Raw genomic sequence first — 14,005 nt, forward strand, 5'->3', positions numbered from 1 at the left:
TCAAGGATCATGGGCGGAGATCCAAACTGGCTTACTAATTTTACTCAAGATTCTAGAAATAATTATAGAACTCTAGGGAACACAAAGACGTATATCTGTCGAAAAGAAACTGAAAAATGAGAGTATTGTGATCCGATGAAAAAAGAGATAAAACTACATTAACTATCACTAAATACATTATTCAAAATTTGGAGGATCCAGAACACCCATCCCATTTACCATGTAAACTAGGTACACAATATCGAGAACAGCACATCCACCAATTTTTGGCAGATGTCCTGCATCTGTGAAATTCTAAATAACCCCCTAGGTTATATACTGTGTTTTCCAACATTACAAGGAAGTAGATCACAAACCCCTACTTGAAGAAGAAGATGTTGTTAATTAAAAAGACTGCAAAAATTAGATTGGTTTCCAATGTCTCCAAAATATATTTCAAGATATATACTACACCCTTCCGAACTCTCTTGCACTAACAATAATATCTAAGACTCGATTTGGTCTCCGGCTTGACCCTTGTTTGGCAGCATTGCTTTTAATGGGATTTAAAGTCTATATGATAACAAATCTGCTCTGAATCTTCTGAAATCGGATACAATATTCTCCAGGAACCCATGAACGGGTAGTTCAACATATTATCTAAAAAAGGCTGCTTGATCAATTAACTTTAAGATGCACGATTTCTCCGATAGTCATCAGTGATAGTTTTACTATAGTCTATTTTTCTTTCAGCTTGGGTTTTAACTCTTAGTATTGTGTTGATGTGTAGATGTAGTGCGAGCTGCAAATCTGTATTGCAGCCATCAGTATTCATCAAACCATAAGTTCTGAAGAGATAGGAATGCAATATGACTGGAAAGTTAAGGGAGTGTATTACATGCAACACCATTCATTGAACATTTGGTCCCTGCAACAATTTCACAGTGTAACCACCCACGGGGAGGTATGGTTTGTATACCCTTGAATGCAGTACTTAATTTGTAAAAAAATAAGTGCAGGGGCTCCAAGGTTTTACTTAGAAGTGTACCGCCTGTAGTTCTAAATACCGGAGTTTCTGGAGATCAAGGCTGCCTACACTTGACTCTACCTCCGGCCTTTCTCTTCCACCACCCAACAGTGCCTGTCTCTTTAGCTCACTCTTGCAGGTTTTCCATCCCTGTTCTCTCCTTATCTAACTATTTTCTTAACTTTTTATTCCTCTGTCTGTCTTTTCTACCTTTCTCTTATTTGCCTCGGGATAAAGTTGAATGATCAAAATTAAGTCCTGGATCCCAAAAATGAGTGCCAGATCCGACCACAGGCACACATTAATGAATGAATGAATGAATGAATGAGTACACACTTTTATAGCGCATGGCTACCCGGAGGCATCCCAGCGCTTTTAGACCCAGAGCAGGACGACACCACTCAATGAAACAGGAAGGTCTTCAACCGCTTCCTAAAAGCAAGATGGTTAGGTTCAAGCCGAATATTCTCGGGTAGTTGGTTCCAACATTTAGCTGCATTAAATGCGAACTACTTAAGCACAGTTTTTCCGCCTTGTTACCTCAAATGTAAGACCATCAGTCATCAAAAAATACTCCAGAGGCAAATGAGTTATCAAACCATACAAATCTAAACATTGAAATTTGAGTGGCGATAGAGAAAATAATGATGGCTCACCTGTAATAATTTAAACATAAAAGCACACCAAGGGCCAAGCTCAGCTGCCCTCCAAGAAAAACAAGGGATTGAAAACGAGATACCTCTCCAGCTGCTATCGGTCGACTTGCTGTTCTTTCAACCTATTAAGGATAAAACAAGAACTTCTTAGTACTTATTGAGAGTACCTAATTGCGCCAAGGAAAGAGCATCTGCAAAGTGTCACATTCTGCCAAGCAACCAAACACAAAGCACACAGGGATTTGGTTTCATAAAAGAATCAATCTATAAAAACATTCATCTATATTTCAATTCACGTTTTTCATGCTAAAGATATGTTGTCCGAGACTTAAAACATGAACTGATCAGTCACATCCAGGTAAAATTCTGTTTGGTGCCTGAAAAAAAGTTATGTTTTTGCTAGATCGGTCACCATTTTCTGCTGTGCATATAGAAGAGTACATCTTCTGTTTTGTTGTGTAAACAGGACATCCTATTGAGGCAATTGTGTCCAATTCTCAAGATGATGTCACTAAAGAGGAGTTTGATGGGAGGGAATCCAATGACTAACTGACACAATTTATGCTAGCCGCAACACAAAACCTGCAGGCGGACCAAACTATAGCCACCCATAGAGGGAGAAGGTATATCTTTGTGCAACACATTATTATTAGCCATTGCTGGCAATACTGTCCCCAACAAACTGGTTTAAGTAAGAAAGTAGGGCACCCACAAAGCTTGCTACAGCTTATCTTGCAAGCCCTGTAAGCTCATTACATATTCCACTGAAATTTCAGTAGGGCCAGTAACTGGGGTACCCACTCGGAATAACAAGATGCATGGGAACACTAAGCAAACACGTTTTATTTTCCCTAACACTTTACCATACTTTCTGCAAGGTAAATAATAGGAAATAAAAAAAAAACAGTGCACAACCATTAACATAATTTTGAAATAAATCTTTAGTTAATAGGAATATATCATATTTAATTAAAAATTATTGTTCTAGTTTAAATTAAAAATAAACTCATCTAAAGAAAACATATTTGCATTATGGATTAATAATAATGATTAAAAGTGATGGATAGTTTTAAATACAATTAGTTAAGTTATACTTAAAAAACTATTATTTAATTGTTAAATTCAAAGTAGGGTATTAAAGTATTTTATAATAAAAAAGAAGCACTATTTTATAAATGTTTTAACGTTAAATTATGTTTGTTTATATTTTAAACTATTTTAAATATTTTGATTCAACATGTTTTCCTAATATTTTAATTCCATACCTCCATTAGTTTCTATGGTAGGGGGTCACAGTACCAGTGGTTGTCCATGTGTGGCGCTGGACTCACTATTTATTTTAATAGTAACTTACACTCAGATTGTAGTAAACTTACTCAAAACTGTAAATTACTCAAAAGTATAATTTACCTTTGTGAATCAGACACAAATTGTTAATTGCGTGTTACCCCGGAAAATCAGTTGAGGTTGTGGACGGGCTGGCGCTATCACTTAAATAATCTGCATAATAGCAGCGGCCAGATTGAGGGTCCAGGAAGGTGTTAACATCATGAATAAATGAGGTAGTGTGGAGAAGATTCACACAACATTGCTAAAATACAGTCAATAAGAAGAAAGGACAATCTCAAAAAGGGAGTTGGGTTGCACGTTCACCTCTTGTTACTGATTTAGGAATCCGGATTGGCTGCATAGCTGAAAGATACAACAGCTTGCATTATGTCACGCGGCCGGCCCCAACGGGGTTGTAGGCAAGACGCTGTGTAAAACATTGCTTTCTTGTGCAGGCCCTGAGGCCCTAACGCTGAGTTACTTCGCGGCCGGCCCTGTTCAGGGTTGTAGGCTTAACGCTGTGTATTACCGAATCTGCAGCAAGTGTTATCGCCTGAAAATAAAATAGACTTGAATACAAAAAGGGAGTTGGAAATCATCATTTTTTTTACGGAAAAACAAAGGTTTATTAAAATATTAAAGACCAACACCAAAGGCAGAAATATGGCTCCGTTCAATAAATCAATGACATGAAAGGCTCTCAGCAATATAGACAAATAGAATAATGAGCAAAATCAGGAAAACAGTCCAAGCCCAAAATAAGCAGCAAAGCAACAGAGATTTGAAGTACAGATCAAAAAGGTCTGGCTCACCCCCAAATTCAGGGTTCTTTTATAACAAATTTCGCCATGGAAAGCAATGAAGAGCTTCACAGTGAGCAGCAAATGAGCAAATGTATAATTCATTAACAAATCAGAATTGAGAAACACGAAACGGCATAAAACACACTATGTTAGCACTAGACTACTACTTGAATATTGATTTGCTTCTTCTGACCTAATGTCATTAGAGGTTGGCAATGTTTTACCATAAACAATGGAAAGACTCATGAATGTTCTGTCTACAGTGAGCGAGTAGGAAGAGCCTTAAATGCTGTAGAGGCGTCTCTGGAGTTCCTGGAGAACAGCAAACTTATTACACAACTAACAGTGCACATTTTGCTGCATGGGGTGTCAAAATGAGAAAATAAACACATGATGATTATTAGGAGTCAGCAGCAGCCATCTTTTCCAAGATGGAGACAAGGCCTAGGAAAACATAGGCCAGAAAAATATATTTCTATAAATATCTCAATGTTTTCGTTTCAACTGCAAAACATTCATATTAATATGAACATATGATTCTCATGAGATAATAACTGCAACAAGATCTCTGGTTAAATCATTTCTGAAACTGACCTCATGGCTGCTTTATTACGAACTAAGTAAATTTTGTGGTTCCTTTACATCACAAATTGGCTGAGCTCACAATCGCTTTATTTGTAAACAAGTAAAGTAGGATGACGTGAAAAATATATTGCCAGTGAACTAAGCAAATCTTAATGTTCCTTTAAATCGCATCAGTTTTGGCAATAAACATGCTTTACTGACCCGAGTACTTCTTTGCATTACTTTTAAATCACATCGGGTTAACCTGACAATAACTTCACTCAGAACCAATTAATCTACATTTGGATTCACTTTACATGTTATTCGAGCCAGCAAATAACTTGCAGAGCACGTGCTATAAAGGCCTCTTCTTTTACATGTGGACTGTTCTTAGCTCTCTGTAAGTCACATCTGTTTTAACCTCAACAATAATTTAATGACTGTATTAAAGTAGTCATGCCCCTAGATGCTGGCTACCACTTTGCATTCAATGCAAATATGTATTCATTTAAAAAAAAAAAATTATTAAACATTTTATTAAGTTTTTAGAGCACAAAAACAAAGCAATTCAAGGAGCCCAAACCCCCAAGTGATCATACACAGTGCAACACAACAGAGCATTGTCATAGTAGCCCCACTTCAAATGTAGACACAGCCTTATAGCCAACAACCCAAAGCTGGGCAGGCGGCGCACATTACCTAATCAATGCCCGAACTAACAGTAAGATCAGACCATCCCTGTAGCCCCCCCCTCACCAGTCTCCAATAGAACGCAATACCCACCCTCAGACAGCTCGTAAGACAGGCTCCCCGAACTCGCCCCCCCAAACCAGGCAGCATCAGTTTGGTCATCACCCCGACCCACAAGTCCCTCTACGCACCACCCATCTGAGTAACCACCACTGCTCTACTCCCCCCCCCGGAGGGAGCCCCCCCCCCCCCAAAGGTGCCTAGAAAAGCAACTCAAACCATACTCCTCAGTAGTGGGAAATCAGCTAGTGTCTGAGCCGTGTACAGTTTCTCCCTTGTCACTGGATTGGCCCCAGCCTCCTCCACCGCTTTCCCTCTACTCAAATGCGTCTGGTACAACCCCCAAAAGTTTTTGGGGCGGCTCTTAGGAGGATGCAGCACGCTGTAATGTTCAGACTGCATACAACAGTATAACATGTCATGTGCCCAGCGTTTAGTTGTGGGTGTCCGAACTCTCAATATGTATTCAGTTTTCTCTGGAATCTTATCTATCCTTTAGATTCTGTTTATCCACAGGGCCTCTTGGCACTTCTGTAGTCACACTATAGGCAGCTCAGTGGAACACTCCATGGCAGATTGATTAATTTTCATGTATCTAATGCAGCGGTATTAAGAGGGTATAAAACATCTTGGGACTGGATTTCTGTCCTTTGATTAAGTTCTGGAGAGAGCCTTGGACCTGCTTTAAATACTATCTTGTCAGGAAAAAACTGGAGATATCGGGAAAGTAATTACCAGCAGACCAAGATCTTCTACTCCGCACCCTGATATTATAGTCTCGTTTCATAAACTTTATTCGATTCACACAAGAATCATAAAAGTCAAATAATACATTTCAGAACATACTTTAAAATTCATTTAGAAGCAGTTTTAAATTTATACAGTAAATTAATAAAATACATTGATTAATAGTCACAGTTATAGCCCATAGCTATTCGATCAGGTTAAATTATTCATGAATACTTCATATCAGTGTTGTGTTAAAAGTTAGGAAAAAAACCCATAAAACAAGAGTATACCTGGGCAACAAAACTAGTTCTAGGAGCCAAAATTAACTATACCGTTTTCTGATCATGAGTGACACACGTATAAAATTTAGCATTGCACAACAAACGTCAGATGTAGACAAAGCTAACAAATGGTCATAACCCTCTTTATAGTGGCAAGGTTGTTTTTCCTTAAGGATCGGCTTAATAAACCTCATTCTCGGATCCTTATATAAAGAGCAGAAAAGAACAACATGCATCGTGCTTTGGCTATCTTTGTTGTTACAGGGACAGGGGGGCAGTCTCTCACACCAGCTCCCCTGTCTAGGAAACGCAAAAAGAAAATGCAAAATGTGTAACCTAAACCTTGTCAAATAGAATCGCCATTGCACATGATTTGTAAAGGTTAAATAAAACTGATGCTGTAAAGTAACCTTAAATTCGTGAGGGCTAACCAAAGAGTGCACAAATGAGGATTTCCAATAACTTGATTTGATAACGGATTTGATATCTCCCTGAATGTTTTCGGGGTTATCAAAAATGTCACCCAGGCCTATTTTGTGAAGTGTTTCATTTACATAAGATAACCATGGGATCTTATTCATGTGTGTCAGTTTTAGACAATCCCGAAGGATGTTTCTAGACAATTGTAGATCCTCTGATAGCCATATTTTGCCCCATAGTAATAGGGGGGAGAGGCGAATAGTGTCACTCACATAACTCAGACCTATCTCATCATGGGCGAATCTATTTGAGGAACTTAGTGGAATGGCCAATACACGTTTTAAACATTTATTCTCCATAATTTGTATTGTATCTGGGCTTTCGGTTCCCCAGACCCCTGCCCCATAGATAGCTACCGACAAGCATTTCGCTTTATACAAGGTTTTTAAATGTTTGACAGGTTTTTGACCTAACTTCCCACAGAAACGAAACAGACCTTCGATAGAGCGACTAGCACTCTGGAGTCGAGTCTTCATTAACGGGGCCCAACTTAATTTGTTGTTAAAAAGGTTTCCCAGATAGTTAAAGTTTTCCACCTTTTCAATGGTGCAGTTGTTTACTACGAACTTTCTGGTTTTGGTGCCCTTTGGGCCACAGACCATAGCAAAGGATTTGGTGAAATTTACCTTCAGGTCTAGGTCCAACATAAAGTTATGGAAGGCATCAAGACAATGCTGCATACTATTTCCTGTGAGAGTCATTAATACCGTATCATCGGCATAAGAAAGCATCGGTATGCTCCTGCCATTAACCTTTGGAAAATCATGGCAGTGGTCCAACAGGTATTTTTCCAGCCCATTAGTGTAGACTAGGAACAGGAAGGGGGCTAATATACATCCTTGACAGACGCCCTCAGTCGAGGGAATAGACTTTGTTTTCTCTCCCCCTGGCCCGAACCTTATGGCTACAGTGGTTGCTTCATGGAGTCTACGGAGCAGGTAGACCAAGGGTTCCTCAAAACCCATATCCTCCATCATCTTCCACAGCTTGCTTCGGCAGACAGTGTCGAATGCACTTGAGAGGTCCATGAAGGCAAGATGAATGGAAGAATTCATTGCCTTCACGTGTTTCCCTATAATCAATGCTAGGTTCAGGCACTGTTCGACAGTACCTTTGCCTTTCCTAAACCCATATTGGGAGTTTACAATAAGGCCCACCGAATCTGCCCATGTTTCCAATCTGGCTAGGATAACCCTACCCAATATCTTACATGATGCATCAATTAATGAGATTGGGCGGTAGCATCGGGGATCAGATCTATTGCCTTTCTTGAAAATCGGCACCACTACTGCCTCCTTCCATGATGATGGAATACGACTAATAACAACTGCTCTAAATACATTTAATAAAAGAGGGGCCCAAATCTTAACATTGTGCTTAAAAAAGTCCAATGGCACTAGATCAGGGCCGGGAGCTTTTAATGATATACCTTTCGACAGAGCATCTTCCACTTCTTGCAAGGTGAGTGATAAGCTCAGGGACAAAGATGATTGCGAAACCACCAGTTCCCTAGGGTCTCCCAATGACAGTTCGTTAAGTGAAATTCCATGTGGATTAAAAATAGCCCCAAAATGTGATTCCCATGTTTCACATGCGATCTGCATCACAATATTGTCCTTACCATTACTTATGAAAAGAGGGCGATTAATTACTTCCCAAAATAGCCTGCTGTCCTTCAAATCAGAGGGCTTTTCTAAGTCTTCACAAGCCAGATTTTTTAAGTCCAGCTTCCTTATTCTTATTGCTTCTTTATAGGCCATTCTAGATGCCCTAACCAAATCTATATCCCTAGGTTTTTGGTTTAATGCCACTTTCAGGGATCTATGTGTTGCTGAGCATGCAGCATCAAACCATCTGGGCCCTGACCTTTTATTTTTCCCAATTGGTTTTGTAAGGCGTTCGGCTACATGCCCACATAATAATTCAAAATTCCCTATAACCTTTTCGGGGTTAGCTGTTGGTGATAGACATGCATCATATTCTGAGCTATGTTCGGTTATAATCTCTGCCTCAAGACCTGCTGCGTCTATTTTACCCCATTTAAGAGTGATACCTTGATTCCTGTTACATTTTATAGGTTGATCCCAGACAGAATGTTTGGGTTTAACAGGACAAAGGAGGGATAGGGTTAAAGGGTTGTGGTCACTGGCAGCATTAGCAATTACTTCCAGTTTATCAACATAGTGGAGATACCCACTGGAGATAATTACAAAGTCAATGAAACTCATCGTGCCTCTACTTCCCTGAAATGTTGGTATCGGGGCCGAGTCTGGACCAACCCAGGGTTCCACTATAGATAAGTCATTCAAAATGATGATATTATTTAAAGCGTCCCCCTGGGGTGTGTGTTTAAAGTGTGTCAAAGGAAGGTCATGAGAGTCTCTCAAACATCACACCTTCGAGTCCCCATGGGTGCATAAAGAGCAGTTGAAGTCTCCCACCCAGATGACAAAAAGTAGGGGTTGCTCGTGACGTGCCCTGGCCATGGCCTCCTCCAACTTCAACATTACAGTTGTCTCGTTATTATCAAAGATGTTATAGTACCAATTAATCAATAACAACGGTTCAGGAAACAAATTGACCAACATCAGCACTTGAAACCATGGGGTGTCAACTATCTTGGTAATTACAAGTTTACACAGTTTTAATGAGGTTGCTGTCATTAAACCACCTTTTGCCCTACCAGCTTGTGAAGGTACCGCTAGGGTATTAAGGGCTTGAAAGCCATCAATATCCTGTGCGCAACGGCTCCATGTTTCCTGGAGGCACAAAATGTCACAGACACCCACAAAATCTAACCATGCCTCATCCTCCAGTCTTGGAGCAAGCCCAGCAATATTCCATGAAATTAGGCACATCCTTTGTTCACTTTGGATCTTTGTGGCTGGCTTAAGTGATACTTCCGGAACTTGCCATTGGATAGTTGCACTTGATGCACTTTCTATGTTGATACCAGCCTCAGGGGCTTGGGGGTTGGAAGCACGATCGTCACCGATGGGAACATTCACCCATGGGTTATCGTTGCGACTTTCACCCTTCTCCCTCTGGCTGGGCTCTTCTATTATCAGGGCATTACCAGGTGAATATTGTGGTGGTCAATCTTGCTCATCCATGCCCACAAGTGGATCAAAACGATTTCTTAAAGAAATATTGTTTGGAAACCATCCTGCCACCTCCTGCAGGGAACCAAACATGTTGGTAGTTGGTGCCCCTTGCCACCAATTTTGCTGGCTATATCCATCGGACCTATTTGATGTCCGTCCGGTGTTCTGGACGATAGTCCATGAACCTTCTTTCACATGGTGATTTCTTGGAGGGTAAAAGAAGGTAAGGGGTCTCATAACTATTGTAGGGTTAACTTCATACGATGGCCGCGCACATATGTTCTGTGCTGTGTAAGGATCAGCAAAAGAAACAATAATACAGTCACCTGCCAAGGACTTGGGTGTGGGGCCTATCCATGGCACTCTTCGGACCATTAATATACTGCTTCTATGATGGACGGGGAGCTGTGTGTTGGAATTAAGCCAATGAATGACTTTATTTTTCAGGGAATGGTGGTTCTCCTGGGAATTCTGGTCCAACTCAGGAACTCCAGCTAGTATAGTCACATAAGGCCCGGCTTCTGGTGGAAGATCAATAAAACCACCACGAAAATTGGGGCGACTGGACGGCCGCTGAGAATTATTCAGATAATTTTGCCTTTTGCCGTGTTGTTGGGCGGCTCGTAAGTTAGGATTCTGCCTATAGGCTGGATTAGGCAAGGGACATAATTTTGGTGCAACAGAACTAGGGGTTGATGCAGTCTGGTTTGCAACAGTGGTGCGGGGCTTCGGTATGGGTTTTGCTATCGGTAAGGGCATAGGAATATTTTGAGGTATTTGTAAGGGTAATGGTAAGGATACTGGTTCTTTTATCTGGGGGGCTAAATCAGTCTCACTGGTACGTTTAGCTTCCATTTCCTTTAGGCTCAGGCTGGCCAAGGTAACTATGGTCCTATCCATTTCCAACAGATTATTCTCTATACGAGAAAGCCTTAATTCTAAGGGGGTAAGTAGCTGTTTTAACGTGCCCCAAACTATATTGAGGAATTCTTCATCACCCCCTCTATCATTTAGTGATCCACCCACTTGAACCATCGGATCATCCGTTCTATTTGTCCCTGGGGAGGCAACCAGGATGCTATCATCCGCGGAGATGTTTAAATCCGGAGCGGCTGCCCCACCCAGAGTGCCAGGATTAATTTTCATACTGTCATCCTTTGTCCCAAGAGATCCTAGTGCCCTTCTGCTATTGAAAAATTGTGATCTAGCAATTTTCGCTTTTTTCCGAGCATGAATGGCCCTGGCAATGCATTTCTTTTTATATATTGCCATTTTCCTGGCCCTGCCTATATTCATAAATGAATTAATTTTAGGGGGATACAAGGTGCCTGACATGCAAGTTAGTGGGACAGGATCCTTAATTGGTTCCAATGGAGTGGGTGAATGGATCAAAGGGGATATTGAAGGGGTAGTAGAAGGTGCTGGATGGATGACAGCCGTTGTCAATAATGGCCGCAGACCTACTGTATGCTCGGGGGTGCGGGCAGAAGCAATATTCCCCATGGAAGACTTTCTAGTAGTAGCTAAATGCTCGGATAACCTTCGTGCAGCTTCAAGATCCAATGAGACCCTGTGCTGCATTTTGCTGATTTCCTCATCAATGGCCAAATTGGTTTTGACTAGGAAATCATCCAGTGTCCGATTAGAATTACTCGCGGCCATGAGGGTTTTACTCCGACTACCCCGTGAGCACATTATACAGATTAAGAAATAAATACCAATAAATAATTAATGAAATATTACACCAATAAAACTGTATAATGCACCAACCAACCAAGGGGCGTGGCCCAGCCCAGTCCTCTTAGACCTCGAACGGCCTCAAACGGCCCAGTCTTTGCCCAGTCTTCGCCCCAAGCTGCGTCCCGCGCTGCGGGAGGGACAAGGAAGGTTATAGGGGCGTAGATGGCGGGGGGGAGGGCCAGCAGGGAGAGCGGACCGGAAGCTGGATGACGGTCTCGCAGGGACTCCTGGTTCCTGGAGTCCCTGCACGCTCGCAGCCCCGCTAGCGCCTCTCACCCGCGGTGTCCTGAGTCCTTGCACGCGAAGCGGCACCCGCGGAGCGGGTGCGGCGAGGTGTAGGCTCTGTGGAATGGGCGCCGGTGAATAGCCTGTGGAATGCCAGGTGAGCCTGCTGTCTGCCAAAAAGTTAAAATGGTCTCCCACGGAACAGGCGAAGAGGGTCGCTTTTCACTCCTCGATGGCGGGGGGAGGGCCAGCAGGGAGAGCGGACCGGAAGCTGGATGACGGTCTCGCAGGGACTCCTGGTTCCTGGAGTCCCTGCACGCTCGCAGCCCCGCTAGCGCCTCTCACCCGCGGTGTCCTGAGTCCTTGCACGCGAAGCGGCACCCGCGGAGCGGGTGCGGCGAGGTGTAGGCTCTGTGGAATGGGCGCCGGTGAATAGCCTGTGGAATGCCAGGTGAGCCTGCTGTCTGCCAAAAAATTAAAATGGTCTCCCGATATTATAGTCAACTAAGATACTTCCTCAGCTGAAAAAAGAAGTAAGTAAACCTTTTAAATTTGTAAGTAAATACCATGATGTGACAGAGGAATAAATTACAGTACTGAAGCTACACAGTCAAGAGACTACCTTATCGCCTATGGAGCCCCACACTTCTCTAAAATTCCTTTTAACAGTCCAGGGAGCACAGTAAATAACAACTTTTACAACTGTTATGGAGAAGGACAGTAAATCAATTTAAAGACTAGGCCAAGACAATGCAAATATATTTGGAATAAAAGTGACAATACACTCAGCAACAGGGATCATTCCACTGCCCAGGTATAACATAAAAATCAAAGGGTGAGATGTCCAAGCAGTAATTGACACTGGAGCTTCAGTGAACATAATGACTTGGGCTGTGTACAAATTGATGGACAACAAAACATATTTGTAAAAAAAAGACCTTAAAATGTACACATTAGTCAAATACTATACATGGATATTTCAGCATGACAACCAAAACTAATTCAACAAGAATACAGGCAAACCTCTATGTTGTAAAGCATGGTACAGGATTAATACTAAACTTCAAAACAGCTCAAGACGTGAATTTCAGAACACATTATCAATCTGTTGTTGGAAGACAAACAGTGAATCTAATGATTACATCCAGAGTTATTTCAAGGAATTGATAAACTTAATGGAAAACAAGTCAACCTTCATATAGATTAAACAGCGCAACTAAGAGACAGGCCAAACAGACTAATTCCTCTTTTTGGAGAGAGAAAAAGTGCAGCAGGAAACTGAAAAATAAGAAAATCTGACCGGCTCAACGCTATGGGTTTTGCCTGTGGTGATAACGCTTAAACCCAAAAGACCAAATGAAATGAGATTGTTGACATGAGAATGCCAAAGGGGCAACTTGATGCAAAAGTCATTCAACCTCCACCCTCGATGAAATAATAGCATAACTGAATAATCTACAACCTTCACGAAATTAGATCAGATATCTGGCTGCCATCAACTGGAATTGGAGGAAGACTTCGCCAGATCACTATATCAGCATCTCATATTGGGCAGCACAGATACAAGAGCCTGAATTTCAGCATCTCTACCGCAGCTAAACTTTTCAAAACCATCATTCAGAAAGTCCTGGCAGGCCATCCATGGGTATTTAACGTGAAGAACGACATGCTAGCTTTTGCCTACGAAGAAGAAGCAGCATGACCAATGACTGACTGATGGTTAATCTAGGAAGACAAAAGAGAAACAGGCTCACTCTGAACAAGGCCAAATGCAAGAGGGAGGAAAGAAACATAGAGTTGTTTGGTTACTTATTCTTAAAGCACTGTATTATATCAGACATAAAAGTGCAGGACTTTAAAAACTCCAGCTTACCAGTAAATGCAACTGAAAGGTGTGGCTTTCTGAGGCCAGTAGAATATTGTGGGCAATTTATACGAAATCTAGCCACCCTCGCAGGACCATTCAGATACAAGATGCAAGACAACATAGGCATGGACTAAGGAACAGGACTGCTTTGATAAACTAAAACATGCCAGTGTTGACAATCTGCAGTATATCTGCCACTTCCTCCTGAGTCTGTCGAGAGACAATAATGATGACACAACTGAGACAAGACAACATGGTAAACTCCTTTTAAAGAATGAACTACCAAAAACATTCAACCAAAAAAATGGCCAAAGAAATGAGCATGGATCAATGTCAAAAACTGCCAACTAAAACCCTTATCAAAAACCGCTGGAACACACTCAGACAGGAGATAAATAAGCAAAAACAAACAAACCGAACAATATTACAAACATTGTGAAAATATGAACTGAACTAAGTACAAAAGAGCAT

General features: G+C 41.5%; 1 protein-coding gene across 1 annotated transcript in view; it reads right to left on the minus strand.

Annotated features, from left to right (window-relative positions):
* The window catches only part of COQ2 (coenzyme Q2, polyprenyltransferase), a 276,674-nt gene that overhangs the window by 184,076 nt on the left and 78,593 nt on the right, over positions 1-14,005 (minus strand). The window contains exon 4 of the mRNA XM_078677496.1: positions 1,663-1,784. Within this exon, the coding sequence (XP_078533622.1) occupies positions 1,663-1,784 (122 nt within the window). The remainder of the gene's footprint in view (positions 1-1,662; positions 1,785-14,005) is intronic.

Source organism: Lissotriton helveticus, chromosome 2_1 (assembly GCF_964261635.1).
Source record: "Lissotriton helveticus chromosome 2_1, aLisHel1.1, whole genome shotgun sequence".
Taxonomy (NCBI): Eukaryota; Metazoa; Chordata; class Amphibia; order Caudata; family Salamandridae; genus Lissotriton; species Lissotriton helveticus.